The sequence below is a fragment of the Bombyx mandarina genome, chromosome 09 (genome assembly GCF_030267445.1).
Source record: "Bombyx mandarina strain Sakado chromosome 09, ASM3026744v2".
Lineage (NCBI taxonomy): Eukaryota > Metazoa > Arthropoda > Insecta > Lepidoptera > Bombycidae > Bombyx > Bombyx mandarina.
In genome coordinates, this window is record NC_143216.1 from 4983604 (window position 1) to 5007758 (window position 24155).

Genomic DNA, 24155 nt, shown 5'->3' on the forward strand with positions numbered 1-24155 from the left:
TTGTTCATAGATTATACAATTATTTTTTGGCGCTTGTTGGTTTTTTCTGCTCTACTCGTTTTGTATCTTCGACGCATTTTGAGTGTGTATCTATCGGGCTGTTTTTATATTTTCAACGATCACTGCTTTATTATTACGGATTCCAACTCTGCCAGCCTTGTACGACAATTGCTTCTACAATGGACACCGAAGATCGCTCACACGTTTGACTTGAAATTGTTGCATTGGATACTGTTGAAATTATGGATCGCTGTGTGAATTGTGGGATAGCAATTCCATATTCCATACCTGATATATATCATTGATATTCATTCATAATATGACATTTAAAAGATTATCCAATGGATATAATAAACATTTACTTATGCTTAAATAAGTTATTATTCAGCTCTTTTAAAGAGATTGTAACATAACCTAACTTTTACTAAATCTTTATTAACTCGGCTCTCAGATTGAGAAAACTTTTATAATTTTCAGCAAGGTACTGATAAATCTGAATCTATTAATTCATACTAGTTTCATCACGTTACATTCGGGCCCAAAAATGTATGTAATCGTTTCAGTCTCCTTTATCTTTTAATCCAAATTAAATGTACATTAATATTACATCTAAATAATAGAAAGGGTTTCGAAAAATTTTATTGCCCTCAACAGCAGACGAGCACGCAACCCGGCTCATGATAAGTGGCACTATAGAAAGGGTTTCGAAAAATTTTATTGCCTTCAACAGCAGACGAGCACGCAACCCGGCTCATGATAAGTGGTCACCAGTGCTTATAAACTTCAGCAGTGCCATAGGGGTTGCTGTATGTCACTTAAGTTTTAATAAATTATTAATCGTCGTCGTAGTCGTCGTGGCCTAAAGGATAAGACGTCCGGTGCATTCGTATGAAGCGATGCACCGGTGTTCGAATTCCGCAGGCGGGTACCAATTTTTCTAATGTGATTTGACATTTCACGTATCTGTGGAGTCCGCTCAGAGGACTCCGCACTGGGGAGAGGTACGTACTCAACAAATGTTCACGATTGACTTCCACGGTGAAGGAATAACATCGTGTAATAAAAATCAAACCCGCAAAATTATAATTTGCGTAATCACTGGTGGTAGGACCTCTTGGGAGTCCGCACGGGTAGGTACCACCACCCCGCCTATTTCCGCCGTGAAGCAGTAATGCGTTTCGGTTCGAAGGGTGGGGTAGCCGTTGTAACTATACTGAGACCTTCGAACTTATATCTCGAGGTGAGTGGCGCATTTACGTTGTAGATGTCTATAAGACCAGCATAGAAGTCTTATTAAAATCTGTTCAGTAGTTTTTGAATGAAGAGTGAAAATACAAAAATTCCAATTTATAAGTAAGGATTACTTATTTAATTAAAGTCTTGAAGGTGGCAAACTATCTAAAAACTTTCTATTTTCCACCAAGTTGACATCAATTATCCTTCCTGCATATATATATTTACTGTATTGTTTTTTTTTTTATACTCTAACAAGGGGTGATATTACATTTGCAATTTCTGGGAGTTTGTTGAAAAATATATTGCTTGCTTGACTTACAGATAGATCGAAATCATTTTTTTACTGGTGGTAGGACCTCTTGTGAGTCCGCGCGGGTGGGTACCACCACCCTGCCTATTTCTGCCGTGAAGCAGTAATGCGTTTCGGTTTGAAGGGTGGGGCAGCCGTTGTAACTATACGTGAGACCTTAGAACTTGTATCTCAAGGTGGCTTAACTTTTACGCTATCGAGAACGTTAAGAAACTCGCACTAAGCACACAGAATCAAATATTACATTTATTTTAATAAATTTTGAATTATCACTTACCTACAAAATTAATCCTACCGAAGCTGATAGCCTTGAGAGGCTATTTCAGCGGAACCTTAACTAGTAGGTGAGCTCACGGGGCTCAAACCTGACAACGTTGCTAACACGAACCCTAGCAAGAGCCGTGCTTCGCAGAATCTACCACCGGATCGGAAACGCGACCCACTGAGAAGTATTGATAACAGTATTAAAATATCTCAGAGCACGAGGCACAGTAGCGTAAGAGAATATGTAGATCAATTCAATACAAGTCGAGACAGCCGTTTCTTTTTTCTTTTTATTCTTTACTAGCTGGCCCGGTAGACTTCGTAGTGCCTCAATCGATAAACAAAAGACCTAAAAACAAAAGGAATCCGTCCGACGGGGGACACATCAAAGGGAAAACAAAATTGTTATTTTTATTTAATTCCGAGCATTTTCAAAGGAGACTGAAACGATTACATACATTTTTGGGCCCGAATGTAACGTGATGAAACTAGTATGAATTAATAGATTCAGATTTATCAGTACCTTGCTGAAAATTATAAAAGTTTTCTCAATCTGAGAGCCGAGTTAATAAAGATTTAGTAAAAGTTAGGTTATGTTACAATCTCTTTAAAAGAGCTGAATAATAACTTATTTAAGCATAAGTAAATGTTTATTATATCCATTGGATAATCTTTTAAATGTCATATTATGAATGAATATCAATGATATATATCAGGTATGGAATATGGAATTGCTATCCCACAATTCACACAGCGATCCATAATTTCAACAGTATCCAATGCAACAATTTCAAGTCAAACGTGTGAGCGATCTTCGGTGTCCATTGTAGAAGCAATTGTCGTACAAGGCTGGCAGAGTTGGAATCCGTAATAATAAAGCAGTGATCGTTGAAAATATAAAAACAGCCCGATAGATACACACTCAAAATGCGTCGAAGATACAAAACGAGTAGAGCAGAAAAAACCAACAAGCGCCAAAAAATAATTGTATAATCTATGAACAAACGTCATGTCAGCTTACTGTCAAAGCTGTCATCAAAAATACAATCGATTTTAATCGATTTGAAATCGATAATCATATTACTTTGTTAAGTAATAATAGACTTTTTCTTCATTTATGTATATAATCGCAATTAAATCCGGCGTATACCGCACTTGTATACAACAAGTATAAATCGCTCATTTAATTACTTTGCATTAATTACCTAGTGCAATGTTTTTCTTTTTATAATCCTGTAATCGATTAATTAAATCGATCACACCGTTATACCGACGAAAACTAACTTTCTCATTTTTCTCCGGTCCCAGAAAGAGGATTGAGGTGATTTTTTATATTCTTATATAAAAAAATATGAGAAATTTTTTAGACTACATTCCAAGTTATTACATTTTTGGCCCACGATTTTCCGTCTCCTTTATCTACCTTTTAAACCAAGACCAAAATTAGCCAAATCGGTCCAGCCGTTCTCGAGTTTTAGCGAGACTAACGAACAGCAATCCATTTTTATATATATAGACTAAGCCATACACCTATTAGGTTAAGTCGGCTACAGCCGATTTATAAACGAAAACTCCTTAGCTGCTGGATTCGTGTCGGTCCCGTGATAATAACCACTATTCTGCCTATTTCTACCGCGACCTTATAGTTGTTTCTAGGCGATTTTTTTTTATTGCTTAGGTGGGTGGACGAGCTCACAGTCCACCTGGTGTTAAGTGGTTACTGGAGCCCATAGACATCAACGTCTACGACGTAAATGCGCCACCTACCTTGAGATATAAGTTCTAAGGTCTCAGTATAGTTACAACGGCTGCCCCACCCTTCAAACCGAAACGCATTACTGCTACATGGTAGAGATAGGCAGGATGGTGCTACCTACCCGCGCGGACTCACAAGAGGTCCTTTTTTTTTATTGCTTAGATGGGTGAACGAGCTCACAGCCCACCTGGTGTTAAGTGGTTACTGGAGCCCATAGATATCCACAACGTAAATGCGCCACCCACCTTGAGACATAAGTTCTAAGGTCTCAGGTATAGTTACAGTACAGTTAGGTCCTACCACCAGTAGGCCAGATGTCCACGCTGCGATATCTTAAAAGTTCGAAGCAGTCTGCCTGCTTCAAGTTTACTTCAGTAAAAAACCAGATCGATCAGTCTAAAAATAAAACAACTTGTACTTTAAAATTGTCTTTATTTAACATAACCAATATCTCATTCATGGCTCAATATCCTCACATTCTTCAACCATGTCGCTTGGTGGACCGGGTTGGGCTGGTGGCGAGAAATTTAAGTACAAACTTTCCGTGTATATCATCATGCCGAATGAGAACGAAAACCTGTGGAGATTGTGAAAATCGCAATTTTCGTTTGAACTTCGCTACCGAATAATATCGAATAATATTTACTACGCAATTTGCTGATTGTGCTATTTGACAACGAGGAGCAAAAACTTAACATTCATCTTGAGCATACGAATAGAACTCAATGCTATCAAATGCTTTCAGCAGAATCAAGATTTCGATAAGCCACTTCTTAACTGAACGTATTATAATATATTAGGTAGTTCATATGGTTTACTCCAAGCCATTAGACGTTCGAACACTACCGGCAAGAAGTATCATTTCGACGTACCTATTAGGAGAAATTTGACAAGACTTAAGAATATTCTAGTTTCTTATGAATAAAAGTCTAGATATAATAAATTAAAATAAAGTATAAATGACTAGGGCTCTAAGGAGTTGCTATTTTTAAAACAGTCCAACCAAAATAAGTCTAAGTAATATATTTTTCTTAAAATGCATCTTCAAGGGCCAACCACACGTATTTTAGAGGATAACAAAACTTCTTAATTTTAAATATCTCATTTCAAATGTACGTGAATTTCTTTTACCAAGCAACGCCAATAACCAGAACCTTGTTATAATAGCTTTGCATGTCTTTGTACCACGGCTCCCATGGTCCACACGGTACTGGAAGCTCATTCATATGGGCGTCACATCGATCTGTTTATTGATTTTTTAGACAATTAAAGAGGAAACATCACAAAAGAAATAGCATACCAATTGCAATTTCTTAAGGCAGAAAGGGCCATTATTATGTTAATAAAAACTAAGTAATCTAGCGAAATGCTAAATTTTATTGTAACAAGTTCTATAAAATACGCTTCAAAATGAATGCTTACATTATACAGTTTGAGATTTAGATTTCATCACGTCTCAAGTTAGATAATGGCATTCACGTTGCGATATCTATGGGCCTCGGTAAAATGTCTGAAGATGTACTGTTAAAAGTGAGACCTTACAACTCATGTCTCAAGGTGAGTTGCGGCATTTACGTTGTAGATGTCTATGGGCTCCGGTAACCACTTAACACCAGGTGGGCCGTGAGCTCATCCACCCAGCAAAGCAATAAACGCTGGATCGTCTCAGTGGGTCGCGATTCCGATCCGGTTATAGGTTTAGCAAATTCTCTCAGGTTGAGCCCGTGAACTTACTTACCAGCCATAGCGAAGTTAATAATAACCCCTTCGGCTACCAGAGAATAGGTAGATAAAAATAAAAAAGTCAGCAACATCAAGCAAGCTTTGAGTTCGTAAAAATATAAACCGCTAAAACTTATTTTATATGTTTTGGTAATAAAGCTCTTGGTAGTGTGGGGCCGATTTAATAAACTGATTTTAGTAAGAGATTTTGCAGACGCTACTTCTAAATAGGGGTTCCAAAAAGGGGTTATCTTTTATTTTGTTTTGTTATGTATATAATGATTTTTTATACAACAGATATGTTATCTTCATAGTAACTGACTCTTCAAATCTGATCGCGCCATATATATCTACATACCTACCAATATAGTGCACACACATGTTGACAAGTAGCATTAATGAAAAGTACAAAAGATGGGATAAGCGCGTGAGTAAAAAAGATAGAGAGCTATAATTGGAACGATCGCACTTGTTATATAATTATTGCATTTTTTTAGACGCGACTAAAGACGAAACGTCCCAATTAGCCTGTTTTCGAGTCTTCACTTGACGTGCGCTTGAAACATATCTGCTTCTTTTTACATATAAAATATCATTGTATGTATACAAAGGTTTTTGTTTTACGCATAATTGCCTAATGTGTTCGAAATTAATAACATAAATTGCATGCTGCTTAGGTTAAACAAAATTTGAAAAAGTACTCATACTAATTAAAACGTTTAATTGGGTCAAAAAAAATTTTTATTGCTTAGATGGGTGGACGAGCTCACAGCCCGCCTGCTGTTAAGTGGTTACTGGAGCTCATAGACATCTACGACGTAAATACGCCGCCCACCTTGAGATATAAGTTCTAAGTTCTCAAATATAGTTATAACGGCTGCCCCACCCTTCAAACCTAAGCGCATTACTGCTTCACGGCCGAAATAGTCAGGGTGATGGTACCTACCCGCGCGGACTCACAAGAGGCCCTACCACCAGTAATCACAAGAGGTCTTACCACCAGTATTTTAATTATTATGCTTGTTAAAATAGTTTCAGTGCTTTGAGATGAATACTCAATGTTAGATAATTTTTGACTGTACTCACCAGGCTTTGACGAATATTGTCTCTTATTTAAGCATATTTTAACCCTTGAAGTATTTGCAGTAAAGGTTTTTCTCGCTCTTAAAATTGTTGCTCTAAACATTTTAGGAAACTTGTAATATCTTTGACTAGTTTCTTCGATTTTATGCGACGTTGTCAATTTTGACAAGATACATAAAAACGTCACTATTCTATTCACTTTGCACAAAAGTTATTTTTTTGCAAAAAGTCTAAATCTCCGGTATCCAGGTATTGTGTAATTACTTGCTCACGTCTGTACTCTGTTATCTCTACTATGCTGCGTGACTGACACGCATGCTGCAGGACCGCATTGTCAGGACCGTACTGATGACTCACCTTGCGTACTCAACGTTTGAGGAGCAGCTAAGTTCTCCAGTAATAGTTCAAAACTAGCCGAAACGGCCTGCCTATATAAGCTACGCCAGTGACAAAAAAAGGTTTTCGACAAAACAAAATTTAATGTGACTTCTTTCGAAATTCCCGCCATCTTTAATATTATGGGAGCAGATGAAATAAAAACTTGGGTTTTCTTGGTAATAAAATAAACTTCAATAGCGACACTACTCCGTAACTATTCTCATTTCCGTCCGAGGTTACAATGAAATTCATAACTTTTATATAAATACTCGATGATGTTATAAACCAATGACTTTCGTACCACTAAAAGAGTCATAAAAATCTTTAGGTATCGGTAGGCTTCGATGTCGTAAAAACTTAAAGGCGCAATAAAAAAATCTGTATTACATACCGTTAAATATTCGAAAAGTTTCAGAATAAAACTGCCTCTTGGAACTAATAACGGATATATCGTGGCGCATAACAAACTACATTGTCATATTACTTATAAACTTCTGTTTGTTTTTCATATCTACCTATCTATTAGAAGGTGATTAAAAAATATTGTATCTATTGCCAAGCATTAGGTATTAGAATAGTATTATATATTATTTCTTATCTCATTACTCGTACTGGTGGTAGGACCTCTTGTGGGTCTGCTCGGGTAGGTACCACTACCCTGCCTATTTCTACCGTGAATCAGTAATGCGTTTCGGCTTAAAGGGGGCAGCCGTTGTAACTATACTTGAGACCTTAGAACTTATATCATAAGGTGGGTGGCGCATTTACGTTTTAGATGTCTATGGGCTCCAGTAACCACTTAACACCAGGTGGGCTGTGAGCTCGTCCACCCATCTAAGCAATAAATAAAATAAAAATAGTGGTTCCGCAGAAATCGAAATTCACCTTAATCAATTGAAATTTTATGTTTAAACATTATTATGGTTCTATTGTCACAGATTTAGCCAAGACTACACAATAGACGAATATTAATAAAAATAAACAATATTAACCTATTCTCAATTTGACCACTTTAAGCAATAACAAAAGTTTGACAATAAACAAAGAGTCTTTTAGTGTTAAAGAGGACTTTTAGTGTTAAAGAGGACTTTTAGTGTTAAAGAGGACTTTTAGTGTTAAAGAGGACTTTTAGTGTTAAAGAGGACTTTTAGTGTTAAAGTATCAAATATTAAGCGTCGTATCTTTATTTTATCTATTCATTGTATAAAGTCGTATAATAGAATACGTTATCTTGGCAACTGTTCCTCCTTCAAGCGCATTGGAAGATTTGTTCTACTGTGTGAGTTGATTTATGTTAAATTGTTTTGATTTGTTATATTATAAAATTATCGATATGTCTATAATAAAAAAAAAGACTTGTAGAATACGTTCCTTTTTCCTAATTGAGACAGTGTATCATTGTACTTTGCAACGATTACATCCCTATCGGTTTTCTCAATTAATTAACCCAGTACAGAAAAAAGTAAACAAACCAGTGTCAATCTTGGAATGTGTTAAAATAATTTGAACTAGAGGTCCCGCAGTAGTCGAAATTCGACTATAATTAATTGGAATTGTAAGTTTGTACACTATTATGATTGTATTTTATACTTCTATGATCACAAATTTGACCAAGACTACACTATAAAAAATTTAACAAAGACAAACAATATTTAATCTATTCTCAATTTGACAGCAGACGTCAAGAACAAAAGTTTGACAATAAATAGTATGCATGCGTGTGTGCGTCAAATACATGGTCTGTAGTGTGTGTAATGTTTTCTTTATTGATTTAATGTATCTTTTATGCATTATTTAAAAAAAATATTAGCATTGTGCACTTCTTCTCTATATTCTCTATAAGTATGGAAAATTTCACACTCCTCCGTCCCCGCAATTTTCGTAAAAAGGGATACAAAGTTTAAAGTTTAAGTAAATTATGTAATTAGAAGGAAATTTAATTGAAATAAAACAATCAATTAAATTTTGAAAACAATATCAAATTTAATACATAAATAATATTTATGTATTTCTACATACATGTTTTCGTCTATATATATTTACATTGAAACACATAATTTTCCTAATTAAAATTATCTAAAATTTCACGTTTTCTTTTTCGTGAATTACTTTTACAAATAAAAAATAAGCAACTGAAAAATCAACAAAATTATCATAACATCTAAACTAATGATGTACCATCGCACTCAGATTTTTAACATTGTACAAAATAATTTACAAATCGGTTGGATTCCAATGAATACAAACGTATTTATTATCTATTTATTTGTTTTACTATAATGCAATAACCACATATTATTTTAAAATATATTACCATCTATATAACACAAGTTACAACTCTCGTAACAAAATAAACAGTGGAAATTGTTTGCAGCTTTCTTTATTCATTTAGTAAATCATCAATTTAAGTTCATTTTAACAAAGTAATAAATATATCTACATAAAATTTTGTAATTAAGATGTTGAATTTATTGATTTTATTTGATGTCCTGCAGTCTGTTGTTCTCGCCAAAATTCGATTTGGATTTATTAAATTTCAACTGTTCAAAAGTCTGGTTCTAATACGAATTCGTGAGATTGAAAATATTTTCAAGTTCTTACACCGGTCCATGTCGAAATTCTATGATGGTGTTCGATTTGTAAACCTGCTTTCAGACTACGCCATAATATAATAGCTATAGCTCATAGCACATTACATTGTTATGGACACGTACATACACCGTACTGTACTATATATTATTGGTTAAGTAGGCGCTATACTCTATACGCTATACTATAATACATGGCACTATAGTATAGCGTAGTCTGAAAGCAGATTAACACACGGTTTTGTTTATTACATGCTGAGCCCATTGAGCTCACCGTGAAGCTACCATAACCCCTCAAGGTTACCAGCAAATAGACAGGAACAAAAAGTTTTGCTTCAATACCGCCAATCGAAAAGGTCATAGTTAATTCGGTGTTGATACGGAGAAATGTTAAATAACCGTATTAACAATTAGCTCAATTTTTTTTAATTTATTTATGGCTTAGATGGGTGGACGAGCTCACAGCCCACCTGATGTTAAGTGGTTACTGGAGCCCATAGACATCTACAACGTCAATGCGCCACCCACCTCGAGATATAAGTTCTAAGGTCTCAAGTATAATTACAACGGCTACCCCACCCTTCAAACCGAACCGCATTACTGCTTCACGGCAGAAATAGGCAGGGTGGTGGTACCTACCCGCGCGGACTCACAACATGTCCTACCACCAGTAAAATTGAACAGAATCATAAAATATTAATAAAGTTGACTTTTGGTTTAAGTTCATAAATACTTTGATCGGTTTGGAACTTGAAAACATTGAAATTAAACAAGATGATAACGCATTCGCATGGATGTATTTTGCGCGATCGGTGTAAAACGAATTCCCATTATTAATTGACCATAAACATTGATGCAATAAAAAACATCACGCTGTATAATTTAATAATTGAACAACCAGTACGCACTATCTAAAATACTTACCTAATCATGAGATACCTTCGAAAAGATTATATCATTTGCCTAACACACTCATTACGACTAACGAGTTAATTTCGATTTCTATTTCTCAAATATATTTACGTATTTATATTTGGCAAAACTTTACTATACATCCATCACCTATTTCACGAACGATGTCGAACATCCAAAGATATTGAGTGACTAGGTCACAAATAAAAATAAAAATAAATGAAACTATTTACATATTTATAGCAAATAAATCGTGATACATACCTCTAAAAAACATTCATCACTAACTTACTCACGAAGTACGAATAATTTTTATATCAAGCATCATTTCCGAATTTGTACCAACATTATATTAAACGCGTTTCTCGATACCTTAAAATTAATTTGTAAAATGCGCTATTACAACAGTATCTATAGCACCAATTATCAGCTGCAAATATACGTAACGAATGTATAAAGCAGTGAAACAATATAGTCGTTTTAATGAAACAAAGTTTGCTAACGAAACTTTTTTAAAAACACGTTCTTATATGGACGTCAAAAAGTACATGAATTGACTTATATGATACACGTACTAATTGAACACTTATCGGCTAAATCTATCACAAACAGTCCACTGAGGTATTTCACAGAAACATAACACGCTAGTTTACAGCTTTAATTAAGTGGCGAGCCTTACAAATTCTGTAGGTCATTTTACTTAATTCACAAAATGTTGCTTAGTGAAAACATTATATCTGAGACTAGATATCTGACTATGATATTGTTTGTGCGTTAACTGTTATAATATTTTCGACATTAAAAGTGGGAATATTTTTTTAAATTTTGAACATTAATAGTTTTTGGGATAAAGCATTAATTACTTCAATTTATTACAATTCATATGTTCTCGAGTGGAACTCTAACAAGAAACATGTACCTTTATACTGTTTACTTTAAAAATTCACGCCAATAAATCGTAGAGCTAGCAAAATGAGTGATTTTTGGTGTATTAATGGCTGTAAAACGCTATCCTTAAAATTAATTATGGCATTTACTATAAAAAACTACAAATTGAATGAGGTGAAATGTTTTTTTTTTAAATATAAAACTATTCAAAAGCCCTTTACAATTACATTTGCGTATTTATAAATAAAATCTTTATTTGTTTGTCCAGTAAAATAACTCAACGAAAATCGCACAACCAACTATCATTGTATATTTGTTGTAATGAGCACTTTATGTTGTTCACTTAAGTTTTCATTTAAAATAATTCATACGATGTTAAGTGTGTGCATATTTTTTTTAATTTTAGATTTTATCAACACAGACATAAAGCTAACGATGATGACGACAAAGTAAAAATTGGCTCATGGCGAAAGCGCAAGAGACCTTAGCACAATACATCGATTATACAGACGAATTCCATTCAAATCGGTCGGAATATTCGAAGTCAGTCATGTGCCTACTAATGAACAGAATGCTCATTACAATATTTGAGGACCGCGAAGCATGGTATTAAACTAAAGGAAGTTAGTTCTCTTGGCAATCTCCCAAATAGAAAGGGCACAAATATCGTTTCACTTTTTCACTTTAGTTCGTCAAACGTTTTCTTCGAGTAAAAGTTAGAACACTGTTCAGTCTCCATAATTAACTGGTCTCGACAATGGTTCGAGTTTGTGATGAATCGTTATGTCCGATCGCCAACTTGTGTACGTCATTTGGCGAAATATACGTTTTGGAATTCATTACATTTCCCTTTCAGCGCAACTGGGTTGACTATCCTTCGGGGAGTCTTCAATGATATTCCATGAATTACAGCAGACTTCAGAGATGAGCTCACGGGATTCTGAAAAAAAAAACGTTTCTTTTATTTACTACAAATGTAACTCACGACATATTCTATTTTTGTACAATTTCAAAGTAAATTAGGCTCATCTCATCATCACTACATAGTATAAAACAAAGTCGCTTTCTCTGTCCCTATATCCCTATGTACGCTTAAATCTTTAAAACTACGCAACGGATTTTGATGCGGTTGTTTCTTTATTAGATAGAGTTATTGAAGAGGAAGGTTTATATGTATAATAACATCCATTAAATAGTGGAGAAATCAATAATAAATGACAGTTTCCGAAGCGAAGCGAGGGCGGGTCGCTAGTTAAATCTAAACTTATAATATTAAGATTCAATTAAATCATAGCATGTTTTTCGCAATGAAATAACTTGTTAAGCTCAAATAATTTGGTCCTGTCGTAAATAATGCACAATAAAGTTAGTCTCATTATAAATCGCCATCAGAATTGAAAAACATAAATCCCGCTCCAGTGTATCGCCCGTCAATTTACAACCTATTAAATGACGAACAATAAAACTATCTCATTCGACTGTATCATAGTAATTTCGACTTAATTCTCGCGTAGAAACTCGTGTATGTGGATTATCAGCGTTTCTCGTCGCTAGTAGAGTTAGTTTCTGCTGAGTTCGTCGAGTGTAAATCGTAACCTGCCCGACAGAGCGTCGCCGAATCTACACCCCCCCGCACGTCTCGCTTGCAGGTGAATAGTTTCAGCGTCGTATCGATATTTAAATCGAATCAAAACGTATTCGAGTTAATAATTTAGTTACTATTTAGAACTTTTTTTTTTTATTTCAATGTTTCGAACTAATTTTGTAATTACGTTAATAAACATGATAGGATTCTATACTTTACGATCGAGTACTACATATTTGGGCTGCCCAATTTTTTTTCATTAATTTTCTTAGACGGAGCGAAGACATGACGATCAATTAAATTAGTATGTGTATTATCTCTCATTAATCATACTTATCAATAATCATAAGTATTAAAATGATTTTGACTTATCGTCTATTGTATTTCGATAGTGATATTATATTTCGATAATTTAATACATCTGGCATTGCCTACTGTCCTTGAATCGAAAAGTTAAAATTCTTAAAACTGCAACCTGCACTGATGAACTTGAGATACCCGGCATTGCCCCAAAGACGACGTTTACAAAATTTTTATATTCGAGTAAACAGACTGAAGATATTATTTAATGAAAAAACAAAAAGTCGTCAAAGAGTTGTTGAGAGTGTTTCTAGGATAAAAACATTTTAATGCAAAAATTCATCCAAATTCGTTCAGGTAATACGATAATGTCTGATTTAAACCAAAAAGGCTATGGCTATGCTGCTCAATTAATCAATTTAAATAAGGAAGGATTTAAAAAAAACATTTCAAACTTTGGTCGTATCGAAATCTTGCATGCGAGTGTATCGATAAATCATGGCATCACTAGCAAAACCACGATAAATCTGTCGCATATTCAGCCATGTAACAGACTTTCTCGCAGTGAGTCATTGCTCAGAATATAGTGCGTTCCTAATATGTGATTTAGATAATTGGAGGGTACATCCCGAAATAGGGATCGTGCTCATTCAAATAAGAACAAGTAATTAAATGTAATATTAAGTATATCGAAACAGTACTTCAAGATATTTTCGTGTGTAGAATATAAAATAATAAAATATTGAGGCTTAGTACATACCAGGGTTATAATTAAATTTATAGCAAAGTCTATTAGAACATCTTAGCTTAAATTAGTTTCAAAGATTCCATTGCTTTCTTTTTTTAATGACAAATGATATTTTTTTAAGGGGTTTTATGACCTGGTTACCTTTTAAGACCTTTACGTCATGTCTAATTTTATGTTTAATTTATATACATATTTTTATGAAAAATTATAATATGGGGTGAAATGTAATGAGATGAAATAAGATGAAATGAAATGAAGATGATAATTTGAGAAATTAATCAACTGGGATGAAATTTAATGAAATGAGATGATATGGGATGAAATATAATCTCAGTAAAATGGTGGTCATTTACTGAGATTTTTTCAGTGGACTTTTTGGAGGAGCCCGAGAAGTTACGTCCAGCAGCTTTGTTTCATTTTCCCACATTTGTGCACTTTCACAGATATTAAACAGTTAATAAACCACCATTATTACACATTTAAACCTGAAGGAACACTAAATAGACAAAATAAAACAAATCACACAACTTCACTCCTCGCGTTCCCGCCAAAAAGTCCCATGACAAATGACGTAAACGTAACGATATAGATTAAAAATAATGAACTCAAATAATCTCAGGTTTACAACTCAGTCGGTTCAATTACATAATCTATGTCTCAATTACGGGTAGACATAATTTAATAAGATCGATTTACCTCTGTCTAGACGTCATCGCGTCATAGCGAAACCGCAAAAGTCATTTGGTTATAAATACTTCTGTTCGAGAGCAATATAGTCGTAATTGAAATGTTATATTATTCATACAACAAGTAATTAGTTAATAACATTTTTTTTTTTCAAGAAAACCTCGGCATGATGTTCTGTTTAAACTTTGCATAAAATAAATATAGTTTCTTATTATTTTTCATAAAATAATTGAAATGAATGAGTAAGCACATAAGCATCTATTTACATCATGGCAAGTATGGTATTGTTACGATATCATAAAATACTGATTACCACTATTACATAAGTAATATGTAATAAATGCTTAAGATAAGTCTGTCAGCTTAAATAAATGGAACAAAATTAAGCAAACACTGTATTGGATTGCCGAACAACGAAATTAAAATATATATTTTTGGACTGCTTCAATGCTTATCTTTTTTTTTTAAAAGATAGTGTGATAATAAATCGGGCTACGGATGTCATGGGCTATAAAGCATAGGCGTCGTTGGTTATCGAATGATTCCGGTTTCGAGGGTTGCCAGTGTACAAACTCTAAGTTGGTAATGTAAGTTTACCAAACAGTCCCAATAGGCCATAGACAATAGACGTTATAACAGAGCAAATGTTGTGTATGAAAGTTAATTTTTATTTGTTCAACTACTTACAATATAGCACAAACTAAATCGATAGTAGGTATTAAGTTACTACCCATACATTTTTTCTTTTTTATTACTTTTTAAGGTTAACTGAAACCAAATCAGACAACATTATTACAATTGATTACCGCTCACGTATGGTCAGCTTCAGAATTCCCTGGATACCTTAAGTTCTACAATCCTATAAATCCTATAATTGAGGGCGTCGTTCATTTCATTAAATATATTTAAATACGTACATACGTTACTGGTGGTAGGACCTCTTGTGAGTCCGCGCGGGTAGGTACCACCGCCCTGCCTATTTCTGCCGTGAAGCAGTAATGCGTTTCGGTTTGAAGGGTGGGGCAGCCGTTGTGACTTATATCTCAAGGTGGATGGCGCATTTACGTCGTAGATGTCTATGGGCTCCAGTAACCACTTAACACCAGGTGGGCTGTGAGCTCGTCCTCCCATCTAAGCAATAAAAAAAAAGCGTTTTAGTTGACGACCTAGCGAAAATCTATTTTTTTTTAGCTAGCTACCGTTTCATTCTAAGCAATAACACGTATAGTGATAGAAGTAGTATAAGAATTTTGTTTTTTTAATATTGGTTAGTGAATTATTGGTTCTGCTGTTCGAGTGGAAATATTTAATTTGCGACTCTGTTCGGACCTTACCATTAAAGATCTTTGTTTACTTATTTTCTAAAATTGTTTTAGAAAAACAAAAAAAAGATGTGATTATCGGATACGTAATTTTTTCCACATAGTTTTATCTATATACCGTTGCAGAACGCTATTTAGTGAATCCATAATCCAATACTGTGTTTTACATAGTAACAGCCGTCAGATGGAGCTAATTTTAGGTGCACATTTAATAATGTACTATCCATGCTCTTTTCCAGCCCACTTTATAGCTTTAGAACAATTTTACATAAAATAAATTTCAGAACCGAAAAAAAGCTACTCGATGAAGAGATTGTTATATTTCTGACAGACAACAGACTTTCGGTAGGCAGCGGCTTGGCTCTGCCCCTGGCATTGCTGAAGTCCATGAGCCCATGAGAAAAAAAAAAAAAAGACAAACCTGCCAGAGTCCCTAATTATTATAAAGTAAATATATACTTATTTATAAATGCCAACACGCATCTCGAGGCCTGTGTGCTTAGTGCGAGTTTTTTAACGTTCTCGATAGCGTAAAAGTTAGCTCATGTTTGTATGGAATGGGATCGTTTGCCTACGTTTGCCGCTAGGGGCGCTGTTCCAACTGCATACAAAATTGGGCTAACTTTTACGCTATCGAGAACGTTAAAAAACTCGCACTAAGCATACTGATAACGAAAACTCAATCTAATTGAGTGAAAGTTCCACCATTCAAAATGGAACGCCCGATTATTTGACTTCTTCACGGCAGAAACAGAAAATAGCCCTCACCTGTGAGCGCTCACAATACGACCTTTGATATTGTTTGAAGGTAGTATCAATGTTATTAATTCGTTATTAAGAGACTATTCCGAATGATCATTACAGTTTTAGCAACCCTGTCAGAGGCGGTCCGAAGAGTAAATTTATTCATGCCGAGGGAACGTCGGCCTCTTAACTCTTGTGTTATTTAGGGCACACTTCCTTTACGACGTGTCGATTTGTTTTTTATATTAAATACACCCTTTTTCTACATGTAGTGTTGGTGAATCGATCTCAAGAGGCTCACGACGGGAGGCGTGTGATTTTTTTTTTTTTTAATGCAGTTGTGAATGTCTGAATGTCGATTGGTCATTGTCGTCAGCAGTGTAATGCCGAATAAGTTAGGTATTGAAAAGATTATGGTATAGATCTGTACTGTATATTTTTTATATATTTTATTCCTTCTAAATAATAATTTATTTATCTATAAATTGATATTAGTGTCTTCTTTGTCTCTATCTTTGTTTGTGTTCTTGAGTGGAAAAATTAAAACAAACTCTAAAGCGTTAAACAAAAGGGAACCACAAAAGAATCTTAACTATAACGCAGCATTTTAATAAGCTAACTAACCGTGTTTATGTTAAAAGTTCAACATAAGCTTCAAATTAGCCAATATCCGGTTTCGGTGATGGTTCAATGGGGTGGAAATGAACGTTTCTGACTTCATCACATGCTCAATGTTCTCGTCAAACCCGTCACTTGCGACGAAGGGCTCGGCGAGTAAACTAACCCACAGACACAACCTACTGAGTTTCTCGCCGGATCTTGTCAGTGGGTCGCGTTTCCGATCCAGTGGTAGATTATGCGAAGTACTGCTCTTGCTAGGGTTAGTGTTAGCAACGTAGTCAGGTTTGAGCCCCGTGAGCTCACCTACTAGTCATAATTACGGTGAAATGGTCTCTCCAGACCAACAGCTTAGGTAGGCAAAAAAAACTTCGTCAGAGCTTTATGATTACGGTTTTTAGTTTTTTTAAAGAGGGTGGCATCTAAACAGCATCATATTTTGGAATCCCTAAAATATTTCACGCGATAGATGACGAATTTTCCCGTAGTGAAAGTGCATGTATCAATAATAGATAGATACCTAGCCATAAAGTGTATCTATAGGATTGTCTAAAAGCTAATAAAGCTATGAATGACGAAGCTCACATGTCAAAATTAATTTAAAAAAAAAACCTAATATTTCTAAACTAACACTGCAGTGACTTCTGTTACGTAAGATGATATAAAAAAAAATTACAACGTTTTCCTTATAACGTTTTGTTACAGCAATTACAGCAGTTACTAGCGTACTTCAAGTTTTTATATGATTTTATATGTACATTACATAACTGGTGGTAGGACCTCTTGTGAGTCCGCACGGGTCCACCACCCTTCTTATTTCTGCCGTGAAGCAGCAATGCGTTTCGGTTTGAAGAGTGGGGCAGCCGTTGTATCTATACTGAGACCTTAGCAATCATATCTTAAGGTGGGTGGGGGCATTTACGTTGTAGATGTCTATGGGCTCCGGTAACCGCTTAACAACAGGTGGGCCGTGAGCTCGTCGAACCATTTAAGCAATAAAAAAAACAGGATTTATTAGTAATTAAGTTTAATGATTTGTAGTTTCCGAGGAAGTCTCTAGTTAGGTCGTATTTATTTTGCATCCTCGTTGGCGGGGAGCGACAGTCCGGAATACGATACTTGTTGCACGTAGGCGGAGCGTCACCGCCCAACGCCCCTCAGCACACGTGCTAGCTACCAAGAGATTAGTATTTTCAAAAACATAATAAACTATTCTATTCTATACTCTTCTATACTCTACGTATATACTGTGTTACTTATAATATTTTGTATTCAAGTTTAACAATATTTGCTATGTGTATGTGCATTACTATAATTCTCATGTTGTATTTGTATATTTTAGCTGTTCTACACACACTCATCACTTTTAATTATTATTCTCATAATCCTCTCGCAGGTCTGCTGGAAGAGATTTCTTAAAGAAATAAGCAGTGCCTTTGTACATAATTTTCCTATTACTCTGTACCATGTCTTGTGTGTACATAAAAAAATTAAAAAAAAACATCGATTTCAGTTTTCAAAATTAAGTGATCCGGGATTATATCAGTCCGTTTGTTCCTTTAATGACCTCATAATTTTCGCCTTGTATTATTGCGATTTGCATATTTTTATTGTAGACTAGCTGACCCGGCAGACTTCGTAGTGCCATAATCAAATAAATAAATTTTTGTATAAAATGAACTTGAAACAAACAATAGGAATCCATCCGACGGACGGACACATCAAAGGAAAAACAAAATTGTTATTTTTATTTCATTCCGAGCATTTTCCTATTTATCTACTTTTTAAACCTTCTCTGGACTTCCACAAATAATTCAAGACCAAAATTAGCCAAATCGGTCCAGCCGTTCTCGAGTTTTAGCGAGACAAACGAACAGCAATTCATTTTTATATATATAGATAGATTAGATTAGTTTTGTGGACGAGCTCACGGCAAACTTGGTGTGAAGTGGTTACCGGAGCCCATAGACATCTACAACGTCGCCGCCACCCACCTTGAGATATAGCTCTAAGGTCTCAGTTTTGACAGTATAACGGCTACCCCACCTTTCAAACCGAAACATATTACTGCTTCACGGCAGAAATAGGCATGGTGGTGATACCTACCCCTGCGGCCCAAAACAAAATGAGTTGATATCAAACAAGCGATCGATATTAAGTGAAAAGGAACCACAGGCTGGATATCTTCCTACTGATATTTCTTAGAGTGAAAACGAAGAGTATGTGATGGGCAAGTATCATAGAAGCCCACTGAATTACTCGCCGGATCTTCTAAGTGGGTCGCGATTGTCAGGTTGAATTCTTGAGCTCACCTAGCTTTATAGAATAGAATTGACATTTTTGGATGGTTTCTGTCTTTTTCTCTTTAATTATCTTAGGTTGAATTTTAATCAAGCGATTTAAGTGCAACTATGCATAAAAATGCTAAGAGACTAGTCTTACTTAGACCTAGACTTGATCGTGAATAGTTATTCATAGTTGCAGTCCTACATAATATCATATAGTCTTATGACTTCCAGAAAGATTTAAGACGCGGTTTCATCATAAAGCAGTTATTTATTTTATTTATTACACTTCATGTATTTGTATAAATTGGCGGACTTCTAACCTAAGGCATTCTCTACCAGTGCAAAAAAGTGAATGCAAAAGAAGTAATCGTACGCGCATTGAAACCTAAATTAAATACACAAGACTAATAAAGGCAATAATTAACGGCAGGAAACACATACACACAAAAATACCTTCATTATAAAAAAATATAATTTATGCAATATTAAAACATAATATTATACTAATATTAATACGTGAAGCAAAAACTTTGTATCCCTTTTTACGAAAATTGCGCGGACGGAGGAGTATGAAATTGTTCACACTTATAGAGAATATAGAGAAAAAGTGCACAATGCTAATATATTTTTTAAATAATGCATATAAGATACTTTAAATCAATAAAGAAAACATTACACACACTGCATACCATGTATTTGACGCACACACGCATGCATATTATTTATTGTCAAACTTTTGTTCTTGGCGTCTGTTGTCAAATTGAAAATGATTAAATATTATTTGCCTTTGTTAATATTTTTTATAGTGTAGTCTTGGCGAAATTTGTGATTATAGAAGTATAAAATACAATCATATTAGTGTACAAACTTACAATTCCAATTAATTATAGTCGAATTTCGACTACTGCGGGACCTCTAGTTATACTAATTAAACAAAAATTCAATTAAAGCTGACCTTCATATTGATTGCTGGAAACAGCCCTAATACGACAATAGTGCGACTTAATGTATTTTTTTATGTTTGAGAGATTACTGGTAGCCCGGAGGCATTTCCACTTTCACCAGGATAGGTGGACGCGTAAGGGCTCAGCCAGGAAGGAAACGACTTCATGTCTGAAGGTGGGCGACGGCATTGATGTTGTGAAGTATATAGGCTTCATTGACCAAGGTACACGTGATTATTAGGCGAAAATTGCGTATAAACGCCTCTATTTATGTAACACAAGGGGATTACACGTCGAATTTGAGACTAAAAAAGAAAGGCTCGATGGCTGAGAAACTGTAAAAGCTAATCGACATAAGAATAATATATAATAAGATAGAAGAATAGTCAATACCACACCCGGATTATAATTTCAATCGCGTGGTGCACTAGTGTGAAATAGATCTAAATGGACCTAGGACGTTCGAATTTGGGATTTAAATTTTGAAATCTCCCACCAAATTGCCCGGTGCCCGTGTAATCAATTGAGTGCGACACTAGCGCCACGCAATGCCGCAGTTTGTGGAACATTTGAAAAAGTCAGTCGTGAAATCATTAGCTGTTGCTGGTAAGTCCGTATTTATTTATAACTAAAAAAATTCAATAAAACTGAGCTATCGTACACTAGACATCCGAAACAACTTATTAACTTACTTAGAAATAAATATAGAACACATATTTTTTTAAATCGTAGATTAGAAACCCTAAGCGTGCTCTCGTGATTCGAAAACTCCTTATTATTAACTGTAGAGACTGATTTTTAAATACACAAACAATCATACGAAACATAAAGTACAACGGAACACCTTCAAGCTGTATAACTTCAGTTCTATTTTTAAAAAAACATTTCTTCCCATCTCTAAATCGAGGTCACGATGTTTAAAATGTAAAAAAAAAAAAGAAGAAAAAAAAGAAAGATGTATCGAGCCCTGAATCTGTAATCACGTTTTTTTTTCTTCTGTCGTCCGCAATAAAATCATAAAATCGTTATAGCTCCGGTCGTGCAGTTACCACGTAATCCAATTTGCCGAGGGCCGCCAACGCGAAGAATGCTTAAACGAAGCCCAACAAAATTACTCTTACATCCCCCGCAAAAAAATTACCATAGACAGTCATCGACGTGGGATAGCCGTGAATTTGATTAGTTCGTGTTTTTGAATATGCGTTTTCGCCCGGGATTTTTGTGGTCCAGTTATTAAACTATTTATTTACGCTACGTATCATTGTGTACATAATCTCGCGAGACATTTATTATTATTTTTATTTTCCAAAAAAAATTTCACCTAATTTTCCACTAAGTTACGACACAACGATATGCCAAATATTAAATATTTATAATAAATATACTGGATGCAGTCAGGAATCGAATTTAGATAGCTTATAGCAAGAACAATGTGACAAAAAGAGGATCAAGTAACTCGCATTCCCAGAAAAGTCACTGGCAAATTGACTATTAATGTTATACCTTTATTTCATTCAAGTAAGAAAACGAAGTTTATGTTGTGTAAAAGTTCTTTCAAATAGTACAACCTTTTATCCGCGGTTTTACTCGATTTAATGCTTCCACAATTATAGTACTTTTTACGGGACGAAGGTACTATATTTTGTCCTTTTCTGGATTCTTGATAATTTATTTGCGAAATTTAAGGATGATCAGTTGAATCAAACTCTTTTTCACATTTATAATGTTAGTATCTACTCCCTTTCGCATTTATAATGTTAATATTAGGATTTAAGTGTGCGGATCCCTATCGCACTTCCTAAGCGTATAGTATTAGAATGGAATTTCTTATCGCACATTTTGCTACCGCGCAAAGGAGTTAGACCGAAAAAAAAGTGTAACAATGAAAAAAAACGACACCAAACACCAGCATCTTCAATTGTACTGATTTTTAGGCACTTCCCGACCATCAAGGAAACTGAAACATTTTTCTATCAAGAATATTTTATATATTTACAAATAAATATAATAAAATATGTAGTAATATATATATAATTTACTCATATCCCTTTAATCTTTTTTAGTACTTTTATTTTAATCTTTTTTTTTCGTAATACAAACAAAAAGAAAAAGATATAGTAAAAGGAACTCCGTTCCAACCTGATGTCCATAAGTCACCTCTCTCTTTTTATTACTACTTTTCAGTACAAATAGACAAATATCGAAATATTCAAGAACAAAATCGGTGCTGTAACATTAACGTTGAAGCTAGGATAAAGTTATTAAGCCCAACGCTGACTTTGATATGACATGATAAAATCTGATAAAAATTCACGTCCTACGGGGTCGGCAGTCACGTAGATCTAAAGAAAAATTTACATTCTTAACTCTGTTTGTAGCTCATTTAAATAGCTGATCAAACTTGCCAGCAAGCTGTCGAAAGAAAGGTTCGCATTTATTGGATGTGATAAGCTCATCTACTTTAATTTGGACGCGGTAATTAACAAGCAACTTCCTAGATCACCCGTTTTTAAATCGTTTTTGACGTATCGGTTTTAAAGTTTTAATAAATTTAGGGTTGTCTAGCCCGATGCGAGTAGATAGTTACATCTTGTAATCATTTTTTTTTCCTATCAAAGCTGATTGTCTAGAGAGACCATGTCAGCGTCACCAGGTCGGTAGGTGAGCTTACGGGGCTCAAACCTGACGATGTTGCTAACACGAACCCTAGCAAGAGCAGTGCTTCGCAGAATCTACCACCGGATCGGAAACGCGACCCACTGAGAAGATCCGGCGAGAAACTCAGTGGGCTATGTTTGAGGGTTAATTCACTCGCCGAGCCCTTCGTCGCAAGCGACGTCCGCGCCAAACACTCGTGCGTACAACAAGTGCACCGCCTCACGGAGCACATCTTAATAGGGCTAAATAGGCGTAAACAAATCCCGACCGGCGCCCTCTTCTTCGATGTAGCGAAGGCGTTCGACAAAGTCTGGCACAACGGTTTGATCTACAAACTGTACAACATGGGAGTGCCAGACAGACTCGTGCTCATCATACGAGACTTTTTGTCGAACCGTTCGTTTCGATATCGAGTAGAGGGAACTCGTTCTCGTCCCCGTCATCTGACTGCCGGAGTCCCGCAAGGCTCCGCACTCTCCCCGTTACTATTTAGTTTGTATATCAACGATATACCCCGGTCTCCGGAGACCCATCTAGCGCTCTTCGCCGATGACACGGCTATCTACTACTCGTGTAGGAAGATGTCGTTGCTTCATCGGCGACTCCAGACCGCAGTAACCACCATGGGACAGTGGTTCCGGAAGTGGCGAATAGACATTAACCCCACGAAAAGCACAGCGGTGCTATTCAAAAGGGGTCGCCCTCCGAATACCACTTCGAGCACCCCACTCCCCAATAGGCGCGTAAACACCTCCGCCGTTAGCCCCATCACTCTCTTTGACCAGCCCATACCGTGGGCCCCGAAGGTCAAATACCTAGGCGTCACCCTCGACAGAGGGATGACATTCCGTCCCCACGTAAAAACGGTACGCGATCGCGCCGCGTTTATACTAGGACGACTCTACCCAATGCTTTGTAGACGAAGCAAACTGTCCCTCCGTAACAAGGTAACCCTCTACAAAACTTGCATACGCCCCGTCATGACGTATGCAAGCGTAGTGTTCGCTCACGCGGCCCGCACCAACTTGAAACCCCTTCAGGTTATACAATCCCGATTCTGCAGGATAGCCGTCGGAGCACCATGGTTCCAGAGGAACGTGGACCTCCACGATGACCTGGAGCTC

At 35.6% G+C, this 24155-nt stretch overlaps 2 protein-coding genes and 1 long non-coding RNA gene across 6 annotated transcripts in view; 1 reads left to right on the forward strand and 2 right to left on the reverse strand.

Moving 5' to 3' along the window:
- LOC114240824 (uncharacterized) overlaps nt 1–7879 on the reverse strand; it is a 327083-nt gene extending 319204 nt beyond the window's left edge. Inside the window, exons 1-3 of the mRNA XM_089729690.1 lie at nt 6375–7879; nt 4698–4809; nt 3234–4143 (exon numbers count right to left, since the gene is read on the reverse strand). Coding sequence (XP_089585816.1) covers nt 4023–4143; nt 4698–4809; nt 6375–6474 — 333 coding nt within the window. The 5' untranslated portion in view covers nt 6475–7879 and the 3' untranslated portion in view covers nt 3234–4022. The remainder of the gene's footprint in view (nt 1–3233; nt 4144–4697; nt 4810–6374) is intronic.
- LOC149502307 (uncharacterized) lies at nt 7685–8135 on the forward strand. The gene is made up of 2 exons (XR_016323534.1): nt 7685–7796; nt 7873–8135. It is a non-coding gene; the product is annotated as an uncharacterized LOC149502307 (long non-coding RNA).
- A 572-nt stretch (nt 8136–8707) lies between these two features.
- Nucleotides 8708–24155, reverse strand: part of foxo (forkhead box, sub-group O) — a 122210-nt gene continuing 106762 nt past the window's right edge. For all 4 annotated transcript variants that reach the window (XM_028171438.2, XM_089729685.1, XM_028171436.2 and 1 more), the window contains exon 9: nt 8708–12077. The gene's annotated coding sequence lies outside the window, so the exon portion shown is untranslated. The remainder of the gene's footprint in view (nt 12078–24155) is intronic.